Genomic DNA, 26,009 nt, shown 5'->3' on the forward strand with positions numbered 1-26,009 from the left:
CCCTGCATAAACTACCTAAACACCCTGCATAAACTACCTAAACACCCTGCATTAACTACCTGCACACCCTGCATAAACTACCTAAACACCCCTCATATAATATATGATTCTAACCCTAAACACCTGTCAGCCAATTCAAGCAATTCTACTGAAATTCATGCCATTTTGCATATTCTCACCTGTTCTGTCTTATTTAACCCTTATTTTAACTGGTCAATTGAGCTGAGAACATTCTCTTATACAGCAACAACCTAGAGAATTGCAGTGAAGACAAGAGACTTTGAATGGGTCAATAGGAAGCTTGGCCAGAGCCCAGTTGGAGCTTGCCCTGTCCATCCAACAGGTGCAAAGTCAGTCGGTTAGGGTATGTGTTGGTCCTTTGATGGATTGGGTATTAACCTGTCCGTCCCTGACCACCTTAGTTTACAATACTCAAACTCTGGGATTTAGATGTGAAAAGGAGGCAGCATGTTTTAGTAGCCTAGAGAGACAAAAAGGCCAGGCTTGTGTGCCAGGCACACAGCTGTTGGAAGAGACTACATAAAAGCTATAACAGCAACAGGAGACTATACTGTAATACTTAACTAGGATAAAGTGGATTTTTTTTGTCTCTGACTGTCGTCATGCTAGTTGGCAATAACTATTCCAGATAGAGACAAACTTTGAATGGAAGAAAACCTACTCTGTCCTGTCTCTGGCTGGTCCAAACCCACAATCTATGGTCCAAACAGAGAATATACATGTGTAACGGCTGTCTTTGGAGAGAGTGGGCCAAGGCGCAGCATGGTTAGTACTCATCATGAATTTATTAAAGATCGAACACTTTAAACAAGAAACCGACAGCCAAACAGTTCTGTCAGGTGCAAAACACTAAACAGAAAATATCTACCCACAAAACCCAAAGGAAAAACATGCTGCCTAAGTATGACTCCCAATCAGCAACAACGATGTACAGCTGTTCCTGATTGGGAGCCATACCCGGCCGAAACAAAGCAATCCCCAACATAGAAATACAGACATAGAATGCCCACCCAAATCAGGGCGTGACAACATGACATGTTTTACAGCAGCCTTTTCTAGGCTGGGAGCCTCCCCTGGCCTTCACTGTACTGGCAGCAGAATGTGGCTGCCTGACACAAATGGTACCATATTCTATAAAGTGCACTACTTAGGGCTCTGGTCAAGAGTAGTGCACTACATACAGTGGGGGGGAAAAGTATTTGATCCCCTGCTGATTTTGTACGTTTGCCCACTGACAAAGAAAGGATCGGTCTATAATTTTAATGGTAGGTTTATTTGAACAGTGAGAGACAGAATAACAACAAAAATATCCAGAAAAACGCATGTCAAAAATGTTATATATTGATTTGGCTTCCTATTTCGTAATAAAGCCTCCTTCACTCATGCTGCCAAACATATTCTCCTAAAACTGACTATCCTACCGATCCTTGACTTCGGTGATGTCATTTAGAAAATAGCCTCCAACACTCTACTCAGCAAACTGGATGCAGTCTATCACAGTGCCATCTGTTTTGTCACCAAAGCCCCATATACTAGCCACCACTGCGACCAGTATGCTCTCGTTGGCTGGCCCTCGCTACATATTCGTCGCCAAACCCACTGGCTCCAGGTCATCTATAAATCTTTGCTAGGTAAAGCTCCGCCTTATCTTAGCTCACTGGTCACCATATCAACACCCATCCGTAGCACGCGCTCCAGCAGGTATATTTCACTGGTCATCCCCAAAGCCAACACTTCCTTTGGCCGCCTTTCCTTCAAGTTCTCTGCTGCCAATGACTGGAACGAATTGCAAAAATCCCTGAAGCTGGAGTCTTATATCTCCCTCACTAACTTTAAGCATCAGCTGTCAGAGCAGCTTACTGATCACTGTACCTGTACACAATCAATCTGTAAATAGCACACCCAACTACCTTATCCCCATATTGTTATTTATCTTCTTGCTCTTTTGCACCCCAGTATCTCTACTTGCACATCATCATCTGCACATCTATCACTCCAGTGTTAATGCTAAATTGTAATCATTTCGCCTTCTTGGCCTATTTATTGCCTTACCTCCCTACTCTTCTACATTTGCACACACTGTATATAGATTTTTCTATTGTGTTATTGACTGTACATTTGTTTATGTGTAACTCTGTTGTTTTTGTTGCACTGCTTTGCTTTATCTTGGCCAGGTCGCAGTTGGAAATGAGAATTTGTTCTCAACTGGCCTACCTGGTTAAATAAAGGTGAAATAAATAAATGTAAAAATCCCACAGAAGAGATTGGTAAAACAGCTTTAGTTGAGAGGAGAGGTATTACCCTAGTAGAGGTTTTACATTGGAGGTATTACCATACCCAGCCAGCAGCCTCTAATTAGGACCGTCTCACTGCATGGCAGCCATTGTCCCTGTGTTTGGCATCTCAGTAAGACAGACAGTAGGGACCGACTGGCTAGAGGGCCCGTCAAGCTAACGATGGTGGCAGCCAAAGGTAATTGGATAGACTTTAGCCTCCTTAGGCCAGATATTAGAGAATGGTAATCAATGCTATACTTTTCTTTCACAAACGATTAGATTTTCTTCTACGGTTAGGTTTTGTCACGATCGTCGTAATGAGCAGACCAAGACGCAGCGTGAGTATAGTTCCACATATTTTTAATCTCCGTGAAACAAACAAAACCATAAAGAAACAACGAAACGTGAAGTCATGACGTGCACACAGGCAACCAAACACAAACAATATCCTACAAAACACAGGTGGGGAAATGGCTTCCTAAATATGATCCCCAATCAGAGGCAACGATAAACAGCTGCCTCTAATTGGGAACCATATTAGAACACCCCCTAGTCACGCCCTGACCTACTACACCATAGAGAACCAAGGGCTCTCTATGGTCAGGGCGTGACAGGTTTAAATCCCATTCATTTAAATCCCCTTCTTTTCTGAGGGACAAATCTTCAGAAAAGTATTTTTTGGTCCATAGTCAACTGAGAGATTTACACAGAAAGAAGAGAGTAAAAAACAAACTACACGGAGCTAACTAATGCCCCTGACTATGGGAAAAGAAGAGCAATTAATAAGGTATCAACGGTATCAACAGCATAGCTATCCAGCACAATGTGAAGAAATAGGCCAAAACATTAATTTACAATTAAAAGAAAACTCTCTATTATATATATATATATATTGTGGTAATCTGGACACTAGTAAAAATGAAATTGAAATAGTTAACTAAAATGCATGTTGGTAAATAGATGGCAGTGAAAAGATGTTGGGCCAGTTTGGCTGCGTCTACACAACCAGCCCAATTCAGATAACTTTTTCTACCAATTGATCTGTTGACCAATCACATCAGATCTTTTCACATCAGATCCCCTTTGGGCTCCCGAGTGGCGCAGCGGTCTAAGGCATTGCATCTCAAGTGGATGACTGCTGTCACCTGGTGGTGGGTTGCAGAACAGAACATGCAGATAAACCACTGAACCAAAATATAAACACAACATGTAAAGTGTTGGTCCCATGTTTAATGAGTTGAAAGAAAAAAATCCCAGGAATGTTCCATATGCACAAAAAGCTTATTTTTCTAAAATGTTGTGCACAAATTTGTTTACATGCCTGTTATTCAGCATTTTTTCCTTTGCCAAGATAATCCATCCACCTGACAGATGTGGCATATCAATAAACTGATTAAAGAGCATGATCATTACACAGGTGCACCTTGTTCTGGGGACAATAAAAGGCCACTTTAAAATGTGTAGTTTTGTCACATAACACAACGCCACAGATTCTCAAGTTTTGAGGGAGAGTTCTTTTGGCATGCTGACTGCAGAAATGTCCATCAGAGCTGTTGTCAGATAATTGAATGTTAATTTCTCTATCAAAGGCTGCCTCCAATGTCGTTTTAGATAATTTGGTAGTATGTCCAACCGGCCTCGCTGCAGACCACGTGTAACCACGCCAGCCAGGACCTCTAATTCTGGCTTCTTCGCCTGTGGGGGACTGGGGATGCTTTGGAGTATTTCTGTTTGTAATAGAGCCCTTTTGTGGGGAAAAAACACTGGCTCCCCAGTGGGTGGACCTATGCCCTCACAGGCCCACCCATGGCTGCACCCCTGCTCAGTCATGTGAAATCCACAGATTAGGGCCTAATGAATTTATTTCAAATGACTGATTTCCTTATATGAACTGTAACTCAGTAAAATCTTTAAAATTGTTGCATGTTGTGTTTATATTTTTGTTTAGTATATACGCCATCCAGCAGACACTTTTTATACAACGGGATTTACAGTAAAGTGAGTGCACACATGTATAGTATGTGTATGTGATCCCTACAGGAATTGAACCCCCAACCTTGGAGTTTCTCATGCCAAGCTCGAATCAACTGAGTCAAACAACCATACATTTACATACACACAAGTCAGTACACTAACAGGGAGAATACACATAATTAGAACAAGAAAGTTGAAAGCAAAAAGACTAATTACAGAAGTTTAAAAGCTATAAAATACAAGTCATCGAAGAGTTAAAATTGTACTAGATTTTATTGCAAAAAAAGAAAGTTTGCTGTGTTCACAAAAATTAACATAATTGCAACAACGCGCTCTGTTAAATAAATAACAATGCACACTAGTTAACTTGAAACCATACATACCCCCTGGAATACAGTGTTGTATTACTAGGCACACTTGCCTTTTTGCTCACAAATTGCCTTATTTTTCACTAGATGCTTGGGCTTTAGTTTGGCTAACACCATAAGGATCCACTGCTGCCTCAGCAACATCATTCTTCAATGGAAATGCAAATAGAAACAGATGCAAAGCAAAACCTTTAGCTAATTATACAGCAGCACTACTTACAGTGTGTCCCTGAGCAGTGGAAAAACTGTAAAGCGCAGCATGTATCGTTATAGCTTGTATTACTGCTCCTTTGCTGGGTTGCCAGATTGGGTTGATATCATTAGAAAAATGTATTAATGACGTTTTCTGCAATCCAGTCATACATTAAAGACTTTCAACTCATACAAAAGCAGCCTTTCCAGTTATCTTCAAAGAAACTGTAAAAAACAGAGGTGAACAGGAAGACACATTAAAGAGTATAGCATACAGTCATCTCAGAAGGGTATCCAGGTCATTTACATACATTATGGGCTGGCACTAGGTAGTTTTCATCTGAAGAGGCAAAACTATGACAAAACAATGGGATGCCTTAAATCAAAAATCAGCAAGGGAATCTACAAAAATAATTGGTAAAAAGTTCAACATTGCTATGAGCAACTTCCTAAAAGCATTAGGATTAAGTGGATATCCGTATATTGCTCATCCTTCCTATGACCACATTACTGACATCAACAAGGATCTGAAATAATATACTTGGAGGTCTATGATTCCACCCCATCTGTACATAAACACAAACACTAGCTCTCACAAACCTTGCTTACAAATCTTTTTAAGGCACTAAAAAATCATAGAAAGAATTTAAGCAAAAAATATATTATTTATTTCGCAAAAAAGCAACATTAATTTAAACATACATCATCCTATTTCCTATGTGGTCAACACAATACTTTGCTATGCTGTCAAAATGAGGTTCCAGCTCTCTAAAATCAGTGCAATAGAAAATACTGTTGTGGTTCATCAGACTCAGTAGTCCGTCTGTCTGTGTATTCAACTGAGAGCTCCGTCTCTGTACATGATCTAGATCGACAACATTGCAGTCAGCAAGTACAGACTTACTGATCAACAAATCACCTTGGATCTTAAATAACCGTATTATTAACAGTAGATCAGCCAGTTTGCTCCGTCCGTGATCAGCTACTGAGCAAAATGTATGGTAATGCTCTCGAACACAACGACAGTCTCTGCCTCAGACTTAGTCGTCCTTCTTGTCAGAGATGCTCTCTTCCTGGTTGTCCTCAGAGCAGATGTGATTGGTGGAGGAGAGTTCTGACTCCACCCCCTGGAGGGCCTGGTACCGCTGGAGCTCCAGATAGGTGGTGAACAGCTTGGCATACTCTGGGTGGTTCAGGGCAAATGCCTGGAACTCGGCTGGAGAGAGAAATGGAGAGACAGAGGATCAAATCAGAACTTACAGTAGTATATCTGGTATATTATCAATGCTCACAATACCTGGAATTCAGTTTCAGAGAGGATCAAATCAGAACTATATTCAAATTGTCAGTGACTAAAGAAGCTATTCTGTTACATCATAAAAATTCAACTAAAATTCAACAAAGTTGTTGTTTAAAATGGGCTACTTTTGGTGAAAGTAATGTTAACTTCCCATGGCAATTAAAAACAAAGGATAAAAAAAAAACTAAACAAATATTAATATCCCACTTTCAAATCCATATAGTATGTCTCTTTCTATATTTCTAGAATGGAGAGATCCAAGGCTCAACCTGGCCTTTTCTATGGTGTTCCGTCAAGGCAAGCAGTCAGCTTCCTTTAGTTCATGCTGGAGTCCTCCACTTCAGATAACCTTTGACCTTCACAAGGGTCTACTTACAGAAAGTTATGAATTCAGAGCTGTCTGTATCTATCTCCTTAAAGAGTTTGGAGACATTGAGGTCACACACGCCTAGAGCAGATCGAAGCATGGAGGAGAACTCTTCATGAGTGATTCTTTGGTCCTCGTCTGTGTCAAACAGCTGAGAGGAGAGGGAGACAATTAGTTAAGCAATGACAACACATAGGCTTGCTTATTGACATCGAGATTGCTCTTATGACCATGTGGCTTTCAAACCTACTTCATTTTCCTCTCAGACAACTACAAAACACAGTAGTTGTCACACATATTTGACTTTATCATAGCCACTGATTGCTCCTCTATTGCTTCCAAACCACGGGTAGACCTCACAGACAGTCTGCGTCAGCTACATACCAACGCCCCAATGTCATGTATTGGACAGCTAAATGTGACACGGCAACATTCGCAACAAGCAGGATTTTTATTGGCCGAACCTGGAAAGCTGTGCGGAGGACCTCTTCAGTGTTAGCTGGCCGACATAAGATGGCTACACCGATGACATACTCTCTGAAGTCAATGGTGCCATCTCCATCCTAGAGAGAGACAGAGTGACAGCTAAGTATCACTTAACAAAGCCAGACTACACATTGCATTCAGTGGACTACAATACTCTACAAATACAGTATGTTTTTTCCTTTATTTCTTCAGACAGTTTGTTCACCATCTCTATGAACAAAGCAGTGGGGGACAGCATACTAAATCCTCGGTTACTTAGCCCATCCAGTCACAGGTTGGAGAGAACAGACAGAATAGCTGTGGTCTGATTCTCTACGCTTTGAAAGATTAGTGCAGTCGTAAACTTCCCTTTGTGGATTTCAAAGGAATGTTGCAAGAAATATGGTGTAGACTTCCTCCAGCCAAGCTTGCACCAATCCAACACAACCTAGGAAAGCCTCGAAGAGAGATTGAACCGAACTAGATGTGACTGGCTCTCACCCTGTCAAAGAGAGCAAACAGCTCCTGCAGGGCGGGGCTGATGGGCAGCTTGAGGAAGCTGGCGAACTCCTGGATGGTGATGCGGCCTCCTTTACAGGAGCAGGCCACGGCTGCAAAGCCCTCCAGCTCCTTCTTCACGTTGTCCCACTTCAGGCTGAGGGGGACCGGGGAGGAAAGGAGGAGGGCAGGACACAAGGACTTACTCAGGGGAGGAAGAGGGTGTAGGTCTGTGTGTGTGTGTCCAACTATTACCAATTGCCGATGTAGCAGTTGGCCAGATAAAGCAGTATTGTCTAAGGCAGTGTTACTTCAGTGTGGAGTTTGCCAGTGGGTGACACAACAGTACATAACAGGACATAGTGTGTTGCCACAGTGGCAATAGCACAGTATTAGAGCGGCAGAGGAGCCAGTCTTACTCAAGTTTTTGGCTGATCTTAGTGAACTCCACTAGACCAGCCTCCATGGGCAGGGTGAGCTCCCCAGCCGAGATCATCAGTCTACAGTCCTCATATGTGTGGTCCGTCACTGGCACACCCAGGGCCCTGCACACACATAGGGATAGCATTGAAGAAATGGGTAAGAATAGACATAAGGAAGCTATTATTAAATGCTGTAATACCATTCACACACACACTTACTGGGCCATAACATTTCGTACTGTCCTGGCAAACAGCACAGGTCTTTTCTTTTCCTCCTCAGTAGGGGTAACTGGAGGAAGAAACTGGAGGAGAGGGCAAAGGTCAAAACAGGGACTAACCAGGAAGTACAGGCTAACTGGGGGGCTACCTAGATAAGGTCTTTATAACACATTCATAAGCCATACATAACACCTTTATAAACCATACATAACACATAGGTACTGCTAATGAATGTGTTATGAAGTCATTATCTCTTGGCCTAAGTAAGTATTCCTGTGTAGTGTGTTAATACTAACCTCTATCTCTACATTGGTGTAGAGCTGAGACAGAGTGAGAAGCAGCAGGGTTTTCCTGAAAGAACATCACCACGAATCATCATCACCTCTATTCAAAGGGCATAACGGTAATCCCATACAACAAGATTGAAATGTAAGCCTACTAAACTGAAAAACAATTCATCGCTCAACAGTGAAAATCTCTATTCCCAGAGTTTGAGGCCTAACTATGGCCCATGAGGAGAAGTTACAGGAACATAGTTGCAATGTGAGAGACTGTACAGAAAACAACAGGGGAAATGTAGCGTCGAAGCGTTGAGGCAACACTGATGATTGTAATCCACTGAGTGCACTGCAGACTTACGAGCTGAAGCCTTGCCAAGTCCAAGTCACAGTGTCCAGTCTGTTGGGATACCTCATGACCACAGGCTGCACCGGGACCCCAGGGACGAAGGCACCTGACGGGGAGAGAGGGACAGAGTGAGACCCTACTGACCTCCAGCACTGACTACTATTCTAACTTAATGAGCACACACACATGACCTATATGTGCAAACACAGGAGCACAGACAGCCTACTAATTGGACAGAGTGCAGCCGATGACAACTCATTTACCCACAGTACACGTCCAACCAATAACAAGACCAGAAGCTGGATTCATCTAAACCTGATCAATATACCAATCAGTACTGTAAGGAAGCCACTAGTATTAGGTCTGTGGGTTTGGCTATTGGCACTGCAGTAAAACAAAGTAATTCAGTTAGGTGCAAATGTCTATGCAAAAAGTGTAACATGCCATAGAGTGTAATTGATGGTCTTGTATGCTGTTATTTGCATTGATTATTAGATGCATTCTCAGGTTTACAGCTTTAGGATTTAACTGTAGCAATTGCTACTGTACAATTCACTCAGATCCTAATAGCCTAGTTATTGGTATTGAGTGAAGATAATCAGTCACTCATATCCTTCTGAAGTTCATTATCACATCGTGCAATCTATTCCATGTCGCTATGGCTACTGTTCTGTTTCAGGAAGTAATGGATACACTCAGGCCTCTTCACTCTGGAGAAGCCCATTGTGTGTGCATCAGGTGACTGACCACACAATGAGGCACATAGCATGTAGCATACTGGGAGTAAATGAAGAGGTGTTGTGTCAAAACAATTGTAACAGTATTACTTCCGTCCCGCTCCTCGCCCCAACCTGGGCTTGAACCAGGAACCCTCTGCACACATCGACAACAGTCACCCTCGAAGCATCATTACCTATCGCTCCACAAAAGCCACAGCCCTTGCAGAGCAATGAAAACAACTACTTCAAGGTCTCAGAGCGGGTGAAGTCACTGATTGAAATTCTACTAGCGTGCACAGCTAACTAGCTAGTCATTTCACACCGGTTACACAAGCACCCCAGAAAGAAGCTAAATGAACACCATTCTGCAACCGCATGATGGCCCTATCTCTGCTATTTGTTTACAAGTGAATTTGCATTAAGTAAATGACACCACTAGTGTGGATGGTACTGTGTGTCTCTCCCAGCAGACTGTCTGGAAGGCTGTCTGTCTCCACTATAAACAAATGACAACCAGCCTGTTAAATGGGAATACAACATGGACATTGTAGGGTCCCACATGATTTTCATACCCTATCAACACTACACTGTTTGGTATAAGTTGATACCCTTGATCTATTTAAAAACAAACATGGTAGTGAAGTTCAACCTACCTTGTTTGAAAGTGATGAGACATGAGCGATTTGTACAAGTCCCCTCAGGGAAGACCAGGATCTGGAACATAAATAACTAAATGTTTCTTTTAGGAAAGAGAGATACCTAGTCAGCTGTACAACTGAAATGTGTCTTCTGCATTTAACCTAACCCCTCTGAATTAGAGAGGTGCGGTGGGCTGCCTTAATCAACATCCACGTCTTCGGTGCCCAGGGAACAGTGGGTTAACTGCTTTGTTCAGGGGCAGAACGACAGATTTTTACCTTGTCAGCTCGGGGATTCCATCCAGCAACCTTTCGGTTACTAGTCCAACGCTCTAACCACTAGGCTACTGCCACTGACAATGTAGGTGGATCTAGACCAGTGTTTCATTCTATGCTGAATGAAGCAGACTTTCTATAACAAAGAAGTAGCAACAGAAATTGTGTTTGAAGGATATGTCACGCGAGAGGAAGTTTACAAGGCAAATTCTTGGTGTGAAAAGGCGTGATGTTTCATTCACAAGCTCCTTGTCAGACTACAAGCTAGACAAGACATGATAAATTATGATACAAAATGTCAAATGGCTGTGTGTATGTGTGTGTGTGGGTGTGTGGATGTGTTTAACTATACTTGTGGGGAACAGAAGTCCCCACATGAATAGTAAATGAAGAAAAAAAATGAACCAACTGGGGACATTTTGTTAGTCCCCACAAGATCAAATGGTATTTATGGGGGTTTAGGGTTAAGGTCAGAATTAGTGTTAGAATTAGGTTGAGGGTTAGGAGCTAGAGTTAGGGGTTAGGGAAAATAGGATTTTGAATGGGACTGAATTGTGTGTCCCCACAAGGCTAGTTATTAAAGACTGTGTGTGTGTGTGTGTGTGTGTGTGTGTGTGTGTGTGTGTGTATGCATGCGACAGACCTGTGGCCAGAGGCCTCCAGACTTGGCTCTGCTGTCTATCTCCATAATGGTGTTCTTACGGGAGTCTGGGTCCTGTCTGGAGACCAGCACCGGCTGGAGACACCGCACAAACCCTGGATGGAGAAAGGAAACACACATCAGATAAACTCACACACTAGTGCTGAGCAATTAGTGTTTTTTAGTGTTTTGATTATGATTACTTTTTGAAAGATTAAATGCACTATGTATTATGTGGGTTGAATGCTGTTACACAGAATAAAACAATTATTAAAAGTCCCATGATGGTATTGACTGTTCATTACTGCTTATCACTTATTATCCATCATTTATTCACTTTACTTCAATAAAATATTTCAGTTGTGTATATTACATTTGTTTTATTTGAGTGCTTCATTATTTCATTCGAAGTCTTCATCTCATCTCTATAGAGCTGCTACCTATGCTGTCTGACAAAATCACTATTTTGTAGTTCTTCAAAGTAAATAAGGCATACTTTATGACTGCTGAATACCAACTATCAATCACTAAGATGATGTATTTTTAGTTAGAGATGCCTCACGAAGCAACATCTGCTCTCTATATCACCTCCCGATCACGCATTCTTCTGTCTTCCGCTGCAGGCGTAAAAGAAACACAGACCGGACAAGCAGACGCGCAATAGATTATGGTCATTGTAGTTAATTACCACGTTTTATGCACTAAACTACGTATAATATTGGCCTGTTGGAAACTACAACTCCCTACTACATCACACAGTTCAGGCTGGATCTGATTTCTCTCTAGAGAATGTACGGGAATGTGTGCAATGTACGCATTGAGCTCACAGAAAAAAAAAAACTAAATGGAAATGAAATAATTGAGCCGCTGTTGGTCAATTAGTTGTTTAAAAATGTCAATTAATCGCTCAGCACTAACACACCATTACAGGCTGGATGCACCGCACAAACCCTGGAGAGAGGAAACACACACATCAGATAAACACTAACGTAAATTAAATCTGCAAACAGAATCAGCATAAATACCCACACTTATCGTTGACAGACCCACACACACTGATCGCTCACTCACAAACACACACTCTAAAAAAAACCTGACCCCAACCCTCTACTAAAAAAACCCAGACAGAAACAACACTCACTGCCGAATATAGGAGTGGCGAGGTTCTCAGTGCGGGACACAGTGGAGGGCAGGCCTGCTACGATGCACACAATGCCATCAAAGAAGGTGGAGTGTGGGGCCACAGCCAGAATGGGGGCCTCTGCACTGCTCGCCTGCTGGCCCTTCACCACCACCCTGAAGCCCATGAAGAAGTAGTAGGACCTCCCCAGGAACGCCATCACACGCCGACACATGAACCTGGGGAACCAGAGAGTCAAACATTAACAGACATGTAGCATGAAACTATACAGATTAAACTAACAGTTGTATACTGTCAGGAATATTCACCTAGAGACACTGAACATGGATACATATAGCCTACATCTGCATGGACCAATATTACAGTCAACATAGACCTGTGTGTTGTCAGGAACTCAACTTAGCCTTTTGATGGTCAGTACTACTGTACTAAGTTGTTATGAGCTAAGTTAGTGCTCCATGTTCATCAGCTAGTTAGTGTTGACAACTATCAAATAAAACAGACCTGAACACGTGCGATAAACAACCAGCAGCTGCATGTAGCTGTGGTCACGTCATATCAACACATACAATCAAAGAGAGAGGGAAGTGGGCTGCTTTTGAGTCACAGAAAAACACATTTGGTTTATTTATCATGTGTTGCATCAGGCCTCAGGTAACATATCTCTATGACCCCCTCCGTTCTGAGGAAATAAAGAAGAGTGTTTACTTCGATACAGACAAGATCTAATGAAGACTGCTTCAGCTACACTCAAACTGGACAGTTTTATCTCCATCTCTGCATTCAAAGACTCAATTATTTACACTTACTGACACTTGTGGCTGCTTTGCATCATGTACTGTTGTCTCCACCTTTTTGCCCCTTGTGCTGTTTTATGCGCCTAATAATGTTTGTACCATGTTTGTGCTGCTACCATGTCGTGTTGTGTCGCTAATGTGTTGTTGTCATGTTGTGTTACTACCATGCTGCGTTGTCATGTGTTGCTGCCATGCTGTGTTGTCGTCTTAGGTCTCTCTTTATGCAGTGTTGTGGTGTCTCTCTTGTCGTGATGTGTGTTTTGTCTTCCTTTTTTTTTTATCCCAGCCCCTGTCCCTGCAGGAGGCCTTTTGCCTCTTGGTTGGCCATCATTTTAAATAACAATTTGCTCTTAGCTGACTTGATTTGTTAAATAAAGGTTAAATAAAAACAAATAAATAAATACACAGAAAGGGCTGATGTAGGCTACATTCCTTAAAACCTCTACAGGATCAGTGTCCCCCCCCACGGGATGGTTAATGTGATTAGCATGAGGTGATTAGCATTTAAGCTTTCAAAGCATAAATTCTTGTATATAACTGCACTGTCCAATTTACAGTAGCTATTACAGTGAAATAATACCAAGCTATTGTATGAGAGTGCACAATTATGAACTTGAAAATGTATTAATAAACCAATTAGGCACATTTGGGCAGTCTTGATACAATATTTTTTAACAGATATACAATGGTTCAATGGATCAGTCTAAAACTTTGTACATATACTGCTTTGTACAAAACGCTTGCTTTTTTTCTAGTGGACAAAATCTAAATTGCGCCTGGGCTGGAAAAATACATTATGGCCTTTCTCTTGCATTTCAAAGATGATGATACAAAAAACGCTTGTTTTTTCCCTTTGTATTATCTTTTACCATATCTAATGTGTTATATTCTCCTACATTAATTTCACATTTCTACAAACTTCAAAGTGTTTCCTTTCAAATGGTATCAAGAATATGCATATCCTTGCTTCAGGTCCTGAGCTACAAGCAGTTAGACTTGGGTATATAATTTTAGGCGACAATTGAAAAAAAGTGGTGGATCCTTAAGAGGTTTTAACAGCTTTACAGTTCGTTTTTAGTTGAGGATGAACAAGAATTAGTGTGAAATTACATAGTTGTTACTCCTCCCTCCATTTCTCAATGTGTGAAAATCCCACAGCTCTTGATGTATAGGGGCATTTCCATGGTAACAGAGTGATGCTGAGACAGATTTTTCACTTTAAAATCTAGGTCAAACAAAAACAATGACTGCAAAGTTAAAGTTGCACTATGCAGGAATCTCTACGCCATTTCCTGGTTGCTAAAACTCTAATAGTTAGCCTAATTTCAGTTTATATGACAAAATAAGCTAGTATAGTGTAGACAATCATTGTACCATCGAAACCGCTGTGACATATAGTTTCCATAATCAAAATAATCGTTTTTTCAGCTGTTTGAAACTGGTGTACAAAACCGAAAGTAATAGACGGAAAAACAAAACTTAACGGAAAGCATAGAAATAGTGCACATAGAACAGATCTACAAATTCCTATACTTGCTTTCAAGTAGAATGATAGATCTATAACTCATATTTCTATGTGAATTTGGTCCGTCGCCCAAACATTTACATATTTTCACTTTAAACAAACCATACAACTATATGCACAATGACTACTTTGAACTATTTCCACAGAAAATGTTACAAAAACACAGTGCACATGCAACATTTGGTAAAAGAATGATGGTTTGTGCTGTTTGTGCAGTTCTGTTAATGAGGAAATGCCCCTATGCATCAAGAGCTGTGGGATTGAGAAACACAGGAAGGAGGGAAGAGTAACAACTAAGTAATTTCACACTAGCTTAATTCTTGTTCACCCTCAACAAAAAACTAACTGTCAAGCTGTTAAGGAATGTAGCCTTCTGTGTAGCTGAAGCTGTCTGTACGGTCCAAAACACCAGCTAGCTTATCTTCTTTCTTTTCTCAAAACTCTGTTACCATGGAACTGCCCAGAGGCCTAACTACTTAAGTCATAAACAACAATGCTCTATACATCCTCTGGAACTAATGACTAAAGTACTCATAGTGGATGCATAGTTGAAATATAGTTATACATACAGACCAATGGCAGTGTGTCAGTAGTGGCACAGGATGGTGTTTTGCAGTATATTTACCGTCTCCATCCGGTCATGGGCGCCACTGCTCCTTTGAGAGGGTGCATGAATGTTGTTATGACAGCAACAGGCCATGTTACCATGAGAACCAGAGTCAGGAAGATGGCACGGATAGGCACCAGGAAGATTCCCCGGAATACACACTGCAAAGAGAGAGAAAAGAAACACATCACACACACACCAGGTTTATTAGAGATCTACAACGTGTTTAGGTTACCGACTTCATGCCACTGAAAGAGGGACTTTAAAGAGCCATTTTAAAACACACATGTCCTAACCAACATATAATGCGCAACGATGCAACCATTGACCAAGGAATATGCACGTTATAGACTTTTCATTCTAGAAATTCACATGGTTGGAGGAATTTCTAGAGGGTACACAAATGCCTCCATTGTTTGTTACACAATAACAAGGCATTACAAAAGGATTGTCAGGGTTTCATCGGCTTAGATTAGCTATGTACCTGTACTGTATGCTATAGTCACGCACCACCAGACACACACACACACACAGCCGAGGAGCTAGAGGACAACCACCCGGCTGCGCTCAGCGGTGGGTAGTGGAGTAGAACTGTTTACGTTTGAATACCAACCCCCGTTCTGTGACCGATAAATTAATGAGTTAATCGATTTATTTCACACTCTATTTATACTCACTTTGATAATGTCAGCCTTGGCCAATTTCACCTCCTGCACAAAAGGATTAATGACGGCCGGAAGAAACAGGGATTGCTGCCTGGGTAGCGCGAACACTCTCCGGGGACTCATTCTTCTCGCTCGGGTCGCGGTATGGCGTCAATAAGCTTTAGAATTGCACAGTAGTTCTGCAATCACCCCACTTCCTCGATTCGAATCTTGAGAATTATGTTCGCTCTCCGAATGTTGCGATAACATCGTTCACAACAACGGTAGAGCGAGTGATCTGGCACTCTGCCTCTGACTACTTTTAGGCCCCACCTACTGCACTGGGTTTACGTGGGATTGTAACCTTTTGCCCAGTGAGCAGTGGTGGGGTGAAAACACAAATATAATTACTTGACACATTGGATAGAATTTACAAAAAAATAAATAAACTGAGCTAACTAGAATGCTATTTGACCCTAAACAGAGTACACCGTGGCAGAATACCTGACCACTTTGACTGACCTAAAATTAAGGAAATCTTTGACTATGTATGCTGTACAGACTCAGTGAGCATATCCTTGCTATTGAGAAAGGCCGCCTTAGGAAGACCTGGCTCTCAAGAGAAGACAGGCTATGTGCACACTGCACACAAAATGAGGTGGAAACTGAGCTGCACTTCCTAACCTCCTGCCCAACGTATGATCATATTAGAGACACATATTTCCCTCAGATTACACAGACCCACAAAGAATTCAAAAAAACAAATCCATTTTTGATAAACTCCCATATCATTGGGTGAAATACCACAGTTTGCAATCACAGCAGCAAGATTTGTGACCTGTTGCCACAAGAAAAGGGCAACCAGTGAAGAATAAACACTATTATAAATACAACCTATATTTATGTTTATTTATTTTTCCCTTCTGTACTTTAACTATTTGCGCACCATGCCAATAAAGCCCCTTCAATTGAAATTGATTGGCTGAAATAAATGGTGTGAACAAGTCAAATATTCATGTTGAATTACAAAATGTATAATTTTGAAGCAACTTTACAAGATTAGTTAATGTACATTAGGGTGGCATTCAATAGATATAGGGCCTAAAGAAAAGAAAACACAGAAATACCCATAGAAGGATAAGAATAGTCATTGAGGTTTCTTTTCACAGCTTAGCAATTGGGGTCAAATTGTTGTGTTAATTTGTATGAAATTTACTAAGTCATATCGCAAGGGCTAAGGCATACTATGGCTGGCGTGATGACATGCTCTGCTCAATAATAAAAACCACAATAAACCATTTTTCAGACCTTCATCCATCCACAAGATGTCACCTGTTAGTCAAATATGGCATTTACATTGACCACAGAATGGCTCAACAAGGACCTGAATACAAATGTACACTATGAAGTGTACTTGAAAAACAACGTTTTAGAACTACACCTATTTATAAACTATTAATTTACTGATTACAAATTGTGTGCTATTAGGCTACAGAAAGGCATAGTCCTATCTAGTGTGACATAGTCTCATCTAGTAAGAAACGTTAATGGCTTTTCTCTCTCTCACACACACACATCACATGTATTGACCATCCGTCTTTATTATTTTACAGACAGAGAATGACACATTGCACAAAGTATTATAAAAAAGCATATGAATCAAAACAAAATGACTAGTGTCAAAACAACAATACAAAAAGATTATTACACAATACTTCTGTGGTACTTCTCTTGTCATGACTCCATCATGCAACAACAAACCAGATACAGTCTCTAGGCAGCCTGTGCCTTTCATCTCCCTGTACCATCAGTGAAACAATAGACAGATCCTACAAAATAGAGAATTTGGTCTCCATATTTGTGCAGTACCCCTGTATAGTCTAATACAAAGTGCTAGCCCTATATGAAGAATAAGGTGTGTCTATAAGTACTTACTTCTGAAAATAGTCTGAACAGAATGTAGAAAAACTGCATATCAAATATATATATATAATATCATGCAAATAAGCATTTTCTATAAGCACCATTATCTGTCCAGACATATTGTGCAAATTCATATTTTCAAATGTATTCCACAACACTGAAATTACTATTGACTATTTCTCATTCTATTACAGTATCATGTACTCGCTAGATTGCAGACAGCAGTAAATATAGACAGCATTCATTCTTCAGATAATGCAATACTGCTCAGGTGAAGCTACATTTATACAGGAGAATATCTTCCAGTACAACACTGCCTGTCTCTATGTAGTGTGGACATACCTGATGTCTGAGTTTCTAATAACAAACAACGGGCTAAAGAGATCAAAGTAAATCTGCATCATCATAACACATAAACTGATAATATCACACCGTAATATAATACAAAATCCTGTTGCCTATGTTCAGCCTGTGTAGATGGTCCAACTGTGTGTTAGAAGGTGTCATTAGTTTCTAGGCTAGGGTGCAGGATAGGCTGGTTGGATAGGGATGGGGGAATCAGTCCGCTGAGAGCTTAGCCAATGTCTATGCGTCTCACTGTTGCTTAGTGACAACCCAGCCAGTCCTTTGTAATCTCGCCCAGTTTGACGATCTTCAGGCTACTGTCATCCATTTTGAAGTAGTGGGCACCTTTGAAGAAGTAGGTGTAATCTGGAAAACACAAACATTATGACGAGACAAGGTACATAAAAATCATCACCTTGAGCAAGCCACGAGGCCTTACACACTAGAGGGGAAAATTCGAGCTAGTGTAAAATATGTCCCCATACTGTTTTTATGTACTTTTCTGCTCTTTTGCACACCAGTATTTCTACTTGCACATCATCATCTGCTCATTTATCACTCCAGTGTTCATTTGCTAAATTGTAATTCTTCGCTACTATGGCCTATTTATTGCCTTACCTCCTCACGCCATTTGCACACACTGTATATAGACTTTCTTTTTTTCCCTACTGTGTCATTGACTTGTTTATTGTGTTATTGGCTTGTTTATTGTTTACTCCATGTGTAACTCTGTGTTGTTGTTTGTGTCGAACTGCTTTGCTTCATCTTGGCCAGGTCACAGTTGTAAATGAGAACTTGTTCTCAACTTGCCTACCTGGTTAAATAAAGGTGTAATATTTTTTTTTAATCTTAGTAACACACTATCGTCTCAGCCAGAGGAAGAGGACATGATGATGTCACTCGTCTCCTCAGTAAAAACACCCAATCAGGAATCAGCGGTGGAGGAGCTCAGGCTAATTAGAATGAAGACAGAGGTACCTCTGTGAAGCAGCACAGGCTGGCTCTATCAAACACTGTTTCTTAGTAGGGAAGCGCGGTGTGTGATGTATAGTATATGTGTGTCAGAAGCAAGGATATAAAAACCCTGGTTAACTGCCATAGACTAAGATTTACCTCCTGTGTTATACTACTTCCTCCTCTCTCTACTCTCTCCACCTGCCTCTACTCTCTCTCCTTGCTCTCTCTCCTCCTACCTCTACTCTCTCTCCTTGCTTTCTCGCTTTCCTCCTGCCTCTACTCTCTCCTCCTGCCTCTACTCAGTCCTTCCTCTCTCGCCATCTGCCTCTACTCTCTCCTTGCTCTCTCTCGCCTCCTGCCTCTACCCTCTCTCCTTGCTCTCTCCTCTTGCCTCTACTCACTCTCTCCTCCTGACTCTACCCTCTCTCTCCTCCTGACTCTACCCCTCTCTCCTCCTGCCTCTACCCTCTCTCCTTGCTCTCTCCTCTTGCCTCTCTACTCACTCTCCTTGCTCTCTCCTCCTGCCTCTACTCTCCTCCTGCCTCTACCCTCTCTCTCCTCCTGCCTCTACACTCTCTCTCCTCCTGCCTCTACCCACTCTCCTTGCTCTCTCCTCCTGCCTCTACCCTCTCTCCTCCTGCTGACTCTACCCTCTCTCCTCCTCCTGCCTCTACCCTCTCTCCTCCTCCTGCCTCTGCCCTCTCTCCTCCTCCTGCCTCTGCCCTCTCTCCTCCTCCTGCCTCTGCCCTCTCTCCTCCTCCTGCCTCTGCCCTCTCTCCTCCTCCTGCCTCTGCCCTCTCTCCTCCTCCTGCCTCTGCCCTCTCTCTCCTCCTGCCTCTGCCCTCTCTCTCCTCCTGCCTCTGCCCTCTCTCTCCTCCTGCCTCTGCCCTCTCTCTCCTCCTGCCTCTGCCCTCTCTCTCCTCCTGCCTCTGCCCTCTCTCTCCTCCTGCCTCTGCCCTCTCTCTCCTCCTGCCTCTGCCCTCTCTCTCCTCCTGCCTCTACCCTCCCCTCCTGCCTCTACCCTCCCCTCCTGCCTCTACCCTCCCCTCCTGCCTCTACCCTCCCCTCCTGCCTCTACCCTCCCCTCCTGCCTCTACCCTCCCCTCCTGCCTCTACCCTCTCTCCTTGCTCTCTCCTCTTGCCTCTCTACTCACTCTCCTTGCTCTCTCCTCCTGCCTCTACTCTCCTCCTGCCTCTACCCTCTCTCTCTCCTCCTGCCTCTACTCTCTCTCCTTGCTCTCTCTCTCCTCCTGCTTCCTCTCCTTGCTCTCTCCTCCTGCCTATCGGGCGTGCAATGATGTCAGAGGGAATGAAACAGTTTTGATTGTTTTAAGTAACGTCTTTGTTGTTGTAATATCTAAACAGACGTGGCAGTTTCACCACTAAGGATTCCAGCTTTAAGGCCAGGTGCCAGTTCATAATGAGAGGACTGGCTGGGTCAGGTTGGGTTCTAACTGCCAGGAATGTAAGCCTGCAGCCAGTGGTGTGTCGGTACAGCTCAGACTGAAGCAGGAAGCAGTGCTCCCTCCATGTTCACACAGGCCCCAGCTACCTCTCTCTCTATTTCTCTCTTCAGTAGATATCCCACTGGGTACACACTGGTTGAAGCAACATTGTTTCCATGTCAGTTCAATGAAATTACATTGAACCAAAGTGGAATAGACGTTCAATTGACGTCTGTGCCCAGTGGGTATCTCTCTCTCTATCCCCCCCCCTCTACCCCCCACCCCTCTCTGTCTCCCTCTATCCCCCCTGCTCTGTGTGTGTGGTGGTGTCACTCTAAGTGATGTTCAATAAAGTATCTATTATACAGTTTTGTATTCTAGTATGCTTACCGATGCCATTCAGACTAAAGGCAGAGTCAATGCCATCTGGGATTCCGTTCCAGGAGTCAGCGATGAGCTTGGGGAAGCCAGGGTCCATCTTCTTCTTGGCTTCATTGTACCTGGAGGGGCATGATAACACACAGAGGCCATGATATCAATGTTTAGTCATGAGTACATGATACTATGTTAAGTACATGATACTATGTTAAGTACATGATACTATGTTAGTCTGTTAGGTACGAGAAGATTGGGCCGTTTTGGTTGACAAATCACAGCAGTCATGCAAGAGTTAAGTACATACAGCAACAGTATCTTACATTATCCCTGTATTAGGTAAGAGCAGAGTGAGCTGTTTTAACAGTCCAGTGGAAGCTAAGGTCTCTAATTAAAAGCAGACATGGCTCAGCACAGCAACACACCAACACATAGTGACGTCTATAGAATTAGAATGACTTTAAAGTAATTCTAATTCTATAGCGATGTCATCGCTACAATCCTGAGTGGACCAGACACAGGCTTTGGGTTGTGGTGACTCACCTCCAGAACTGGTCTCCAGCAAACAGGTAGGTCTTCTGGCTCTTTCCGAAGGAGAAGGCTGCGTCAACGCCTTTCAGGTCTGTGGGCAGGCCTATAGAAGAGATTCTCTTGGGGTAGCCTTTCTCTATCTGGTCTGCATTGAAGATCCACATCTCATTGCCTATATGAGAGAGAGGAGGGGAGAGATGGCAAATGAGCACAGGTCAAGATGCTCACAGGGAAGGGTTTGTGAGGATAGAGTTTCTCTAAACTGTTTCCTTTTCATTAGCCACAGAGAGACAATGACCATAGGAGTTGGCAAGACAGCACAAACAGATCTGGGGCCAGGCTAACATTTGATCATATCTTGTGGTTAGGGAGGACTGGATAAAGGATTGAGGAAATGTGACTCATAGCTTTACAATTGAAGGGCTGGATGGAACAGAAATGGTTCTCTTCTACAAGGCCAAGCATTCATCTTCTTAAATAGGAAGAGCTCTGATTTCATGGTCTTATAGGAGATGGAGCTTTTCTAAAGGAGAATGGCATGCTTCTACAATGCATGGCATGTATTATAAACCACTAATAACTACTTACAGTACTAATGTCCAAAATGTCCAAACCACATACTAGCAGTATACTTGACTGAAATACTAAAAGACACTTATAATTCCCCTAACGGTGAACTTCTTAGAAATAGGATGTTATTTACTGGAAATTGTCACAGCCGTTTAACGGTGATAGAGAGAGGAAACTGCCATGAAAATGTCATTGTGAGTTTTTCTGATCAAGTCAATAAGCACAACAATGAACTGCATATATGCAAGCATGTAATTCTGGATTGTTCTCCTGGGTATCAACAGTGAATGACAACTAATCTACATACTCTCCCATACATATATACATACAAAACTGTATGTATGTATGTATGTATGTATGTATGTATGTATGTATGTATGTATGTATGTATGTATGTATGTATGTATGTATGTATGTATGTATGTATGTATGTATGTATGTATTAGGGTTGAATGGCGGGAAACTGGTTACCGAGATTTACCAATCCCTTTTCCCGGGATAAATACAGTAACTGTGAGAAACTGGTAAATTATAATAAATTATTTATATGAACAGCGTGGCGTGAAATGGAATTGTTAAATGATATGCAATTTCTAAATCTGGCTTTTCTACGGCCTCTGAATGATGAATCAACGCTCAGGGTGGGGACAGACACCCCATCACAGTATGGAGCGCAGTTCACAGTGCATGTAGACCTATCATCTCATCATGGGAACTTTTTTTCTTGTGACAGGGAGGCCTACATTTGCTACAGCATAGTCTATGCTCACTAATATAAAGACTGAATGCACCTCTAACTTACCCATCTCCACCTGTCTTTCAGAGGTCACCTTGTTTTTTAACTGGAAAGATAGAACATGTTTTGTATTGCAGCTGCAGAGTTTTAAAACAGCCTGCCACTCGAATATCGTTGCTTTAAATCAGTGCCCGCGCAGTCTCTCTCTCTCTCCATCAACTCCATTAAAAATAGATCATCCTGTTCTAGATTGATATACAGCCCTATATATAGATGTCCTAGCCTACTTCTATCAGGTAATACAGTCAATTAGGTATTAACCTTATATTTAGCTAATAATAATATTTAACTAGGCAAGTCAGTTAAGAACAAATTCTTATTTTCAATGACGGCCTAGGAACAGTGGGTTAACTGCCTTGTTCAGGGGCAGAATGACAGATTTTTACTTTGTCAGCTCGGGGATTTGAAGAAGTGAATAGCCTTCTGTATCTAATTCTGCTCCTATATTATTCAAGGATGTCATTAGAATGATGAAGATAAGGACATCAAAACTTATTTCATTTAACTGTTGAAAGCGAGGAAGGAATGAAGCGTCAGCCTACTAATTATACAAATTCCAAAATTAAAAATCACATTTCTAGGCTATACTTGTAACTTTGTAGGCCACATGTGCTGCTTCAGAATTGCATGTTCTATTCTGCTTTATCATGGTTTGAATGATGTGCGTAATTCCAGTCCATATAATACAATACAGTACAGTAATACAGTTCACACTCAAAAAGATTAGTCTGCGGGAGATAGTTTCATTTATCTACCAAAGAGAGCATATAGCTAGCTACAACTAATGGGAATTTATTGGATAACGGCACAATTATTTGGGCGTTTTTGGGTTTGGGTTCATTAAATGTGGTTAATGTAGGGCTCATAAAATGTATTTAATATATGTCTCATTAAATGTATTTAATATAGCCACTCCTGCGTTGTCTTGGCTGTGTGCTAAGGGTCGTTGTCCTGTTTGAAGGGGAACCTTCGCCCCAGTCCTGAGCACTCTGGGGCAGGTTTTCATCAAGGATCTCTCTGTACTTTGCTCCATTCATCTTTGACTCGATCCTGACTAGTCTCCCAGTCCATGCCGCAAAAAACATCCTGATGCTGCCACCACCATGCTTCACCGTAGGGATGGTGCCAGGGTTCCTCCAGACGTGACGCTTGGCATTCAGGCCAAAGAGTTCAATCTTGGTTTCATCAGACCAGATAATCTTGTTTCTCATGGTCTGAGTCTTTAGGTGCCTTTTGGCAAACTCCAAGCGGGGTATCATGTGGCTTTTACTGAGGAGTGGCTTCCGTCTGGCCACTCTACCATAAAGGCCTGATTGGTGGAGTGCTGCAGAGATGGTTGTCCTTCTGGAAGGTTCTCCCATCTCCACAGAGGAACTCTAGAGCTCTGGTCACCTCCCTGACCAAGACCCTTCTCCCCCAATTGCTTAGTTTGGCCAGGCGGCCAGCTCTAGGAAGAGTCTTGGTGGTTCCAAACGTCTTCCATTTAAGAATTATGGAGGCCACTGTGTTCTTGGGGACCTGCAACGCTGCAGAATTTTTTTGGTACCCTTCACCAGATCTGTGCCTCGACACAATCCTGTCTTGGAGCTCTATGGACAATTCCTTCGACATTATGGCTTGGTTTTTGCTCTGACATGTACTGTCCACTGTGGGACCTTATATATACACAGGTTTGTGCCTTTCCAAATCATGTCCGAAAGGGCACAGTGATGCCGAAACATTGGTGATTTACCCAATAAATTACCGTGAATTTATATATGGAGTGTGCGACTCTCTTTATATTTATAGTTTATTCGCCGTTAGTCAGCACCTCCACACAAAATATTTTTTCTGTGTGTGCGCCAGCTCATGTTTTTCAATCAATTGCATTTACCACAGGTGGACTCCAATCAAGTTGTAGAAACATCTCAAGGATGATCAATATAAACAGGATGCACCTGAACTTAATTTCATAGAAAGGGTCTGAATACTTATGTAAATAAGATGTATAAAAAAACACATTTCCCCAAAAAATCTAAAAACCTGTTTTCGCTTTGTCGTTATGGGATATTGTGTGTTTTTAAAAAAAGCAATTTTAGAATAAAGCTGTAACATTACAAAATGTGGAAAAAGTCAAGGGGTCTGAATAATTTCCGAAGAAACTGTATCTCAACGGTGGATGGCACAACTCAGTCTCCCATACATACATTACCTGCAAAGAACACAGTCTTCTCCTCCAGTGGGTTTTCATAGGCAGCGTCGATGGTGACAGGGAGCTCAGGCCAGTAGGTGGCTACCAGCATGGGACCTGAAGGCTTGCCCCGGAAGTTGGTTGACCTGAATATGAACCTGATAGAGAGAGCAGAGAGAGGAGTTACCTACTGGTTCAAATCATGTAAGAGGGGACAGAGAGGAGAGAGGGGAGAGTAGAGGGCGCTGGGGAAGAGAGGAGAGGGGGGAAGGGGAGACGGGAGAGAAGCAGTGAGAAAGGGGAGAAGGAAAGAGGGGCGAGTAGGAAAGAGGAAAAGAGAGAGGGGAGAGGGGAAAGAGGGAGAGAGGGGAAAGAGAGAGGGAAAAGAGAGAGGGGAGAGGAGGGAAGGGGGAAAGAGGGGAAAGAGGAAAAGAGAGAGGGGAGAGGGGAAAGAGGGAGAGAGGGGAAAGAGAGAGGGAAAAGAGAGAGGGGAGAGGAGGGAAGGGGGAAAGAGAGGGGAAAGAGGAAAAGAGAGAGGGAAGAGGGAAAGAGAGAGGGGAGAGGTGAAAGTGAAGGGCAGTAAGAGATGTGAGAGGGGGAAGTAAGGGGGAAAGAGAGAAAGGGGCAGTGAGTGAGAGGGAGAGTTTCAGCAGCGAAGCCACAATAGCCTGATTCATTCAGCATCTGGTTCTCGTTAGGACCGGTGTTTATCGAAGCCAGGGGAACAAGACCCATCTTGCCCAGATTTCCAACAGGCAGCTGCATGAGCAACAACAGCAGCAGCAGCTCCCCAAGTCTTTTCCATTGACCTATTTTTCAAAGAGCCAGATATTTCTCAGATAGATAAAGCCTGTTAATGGTTATAAAATGCTATGCAGATATGGACAAAGTAGTCATATGATGATCTGCTATAGCAATCTATTCAAGGTTGAGGTATGTTGAATTAGTCCCACAAAACAAGCCAACCTGACCCTAAATCAGACAGGAAGACAATTCATGTCCACCTCTGATTGTGAGATTACAGGAAATCCTATATCTGGGTCACAGAGATTTCATCATTTCACTCATTGTTGTCACATTCTGGATGCATGCGTAATACACTTCCTGCATAAAATGCAGCCAGAGATGTTAGAGAAACCTAGCTAGCAGGGCTGTCTGTGTTCAGAGTCTCGATCCCATAC

At 42.3% G+C, this 26,009-nt stretch overlaps 2 protein-coding genes across 2 annotated transcripts in view; both read right to left on the reverse strand.

Annotated features, from left to right (window-relative positions):
• Nucleotides 1–4,525: 4,525 nt before the first annotated feature.
• LOC115167016 (lysophosphatidylcholine acyltransferase 2) lies at nt 4,526–16,057 on the reverse strand. Its single transcript, XM_029721023.1, has 13 exons — nt 15,750–16,057; nt 15,091–15,233; nt 12,144–12,361; nt 11,006–11,118; nt 10,102–10,162; nt 8,742–8,835; nt 8,399–8,453; nt 8,103–8,185; nt 7,881–8,006; nt 7,465–7,618; nt 6,963–7,061; nt 6,508–6,649; nt 4,526–6,047 (listed from the first exon to the last, which is right to left on the reverse strand). Exons 1-13 carry the CDS (start codon nt 15,858–15,860, stop codon nt 5,872–5,874), a joined length of 1,575 nt encoding a protein of 524 aa, XP_029576883.1. The 5' UTR covers nt 15,861–16,057; the 3' UTR covers nt 4,526–5,871.
• A 1,240-nt stretch (nt 16,058–17,297) lies between these two features.
• The window catches only part of LOC115167017 (72 kDa type IV collagenase), a 28,687-nt gene continuing 19,975 nt past the window's right edge, over nt 17,298–26,009 (reverse strand). The window contains exons 10-13 of the mRNA XM_029721025.1: nt 24,850–24,986; nt 21,305–21,464; nt 20,777–20,886; nt 17,298–18,350 (exon numbers count right to left, since the gene is read on the reverse strand). Coding sequence (XP_029576885.1) covers nt 18,244–18,350; nt 20,777–20,886; nt 21,305–21,464; nt 24,850–24,986 — 514 coding nt within the window. The 3' untranslated portion in view covers nt 17,298–18,243. The remainder of the gene's footprint in view (nt 18,351–20,776; nt 20,887–21,304; nt 21,465–24,849; nt 24,987–26,009) is intronic.

The sequence above is a fragment of the Salmo trutta genome, chromosome 29, assembly GCF_901001165.1.
Source record: "Salmo trutta chromosome 29, fSalTru1.1, whole genome shotgun sequence".
NCBI lineage: Eukaryota > Metazoa > Chordata > Actinopteri > Salmoniformes > Salmonidae > Salmo > Salmo trutta.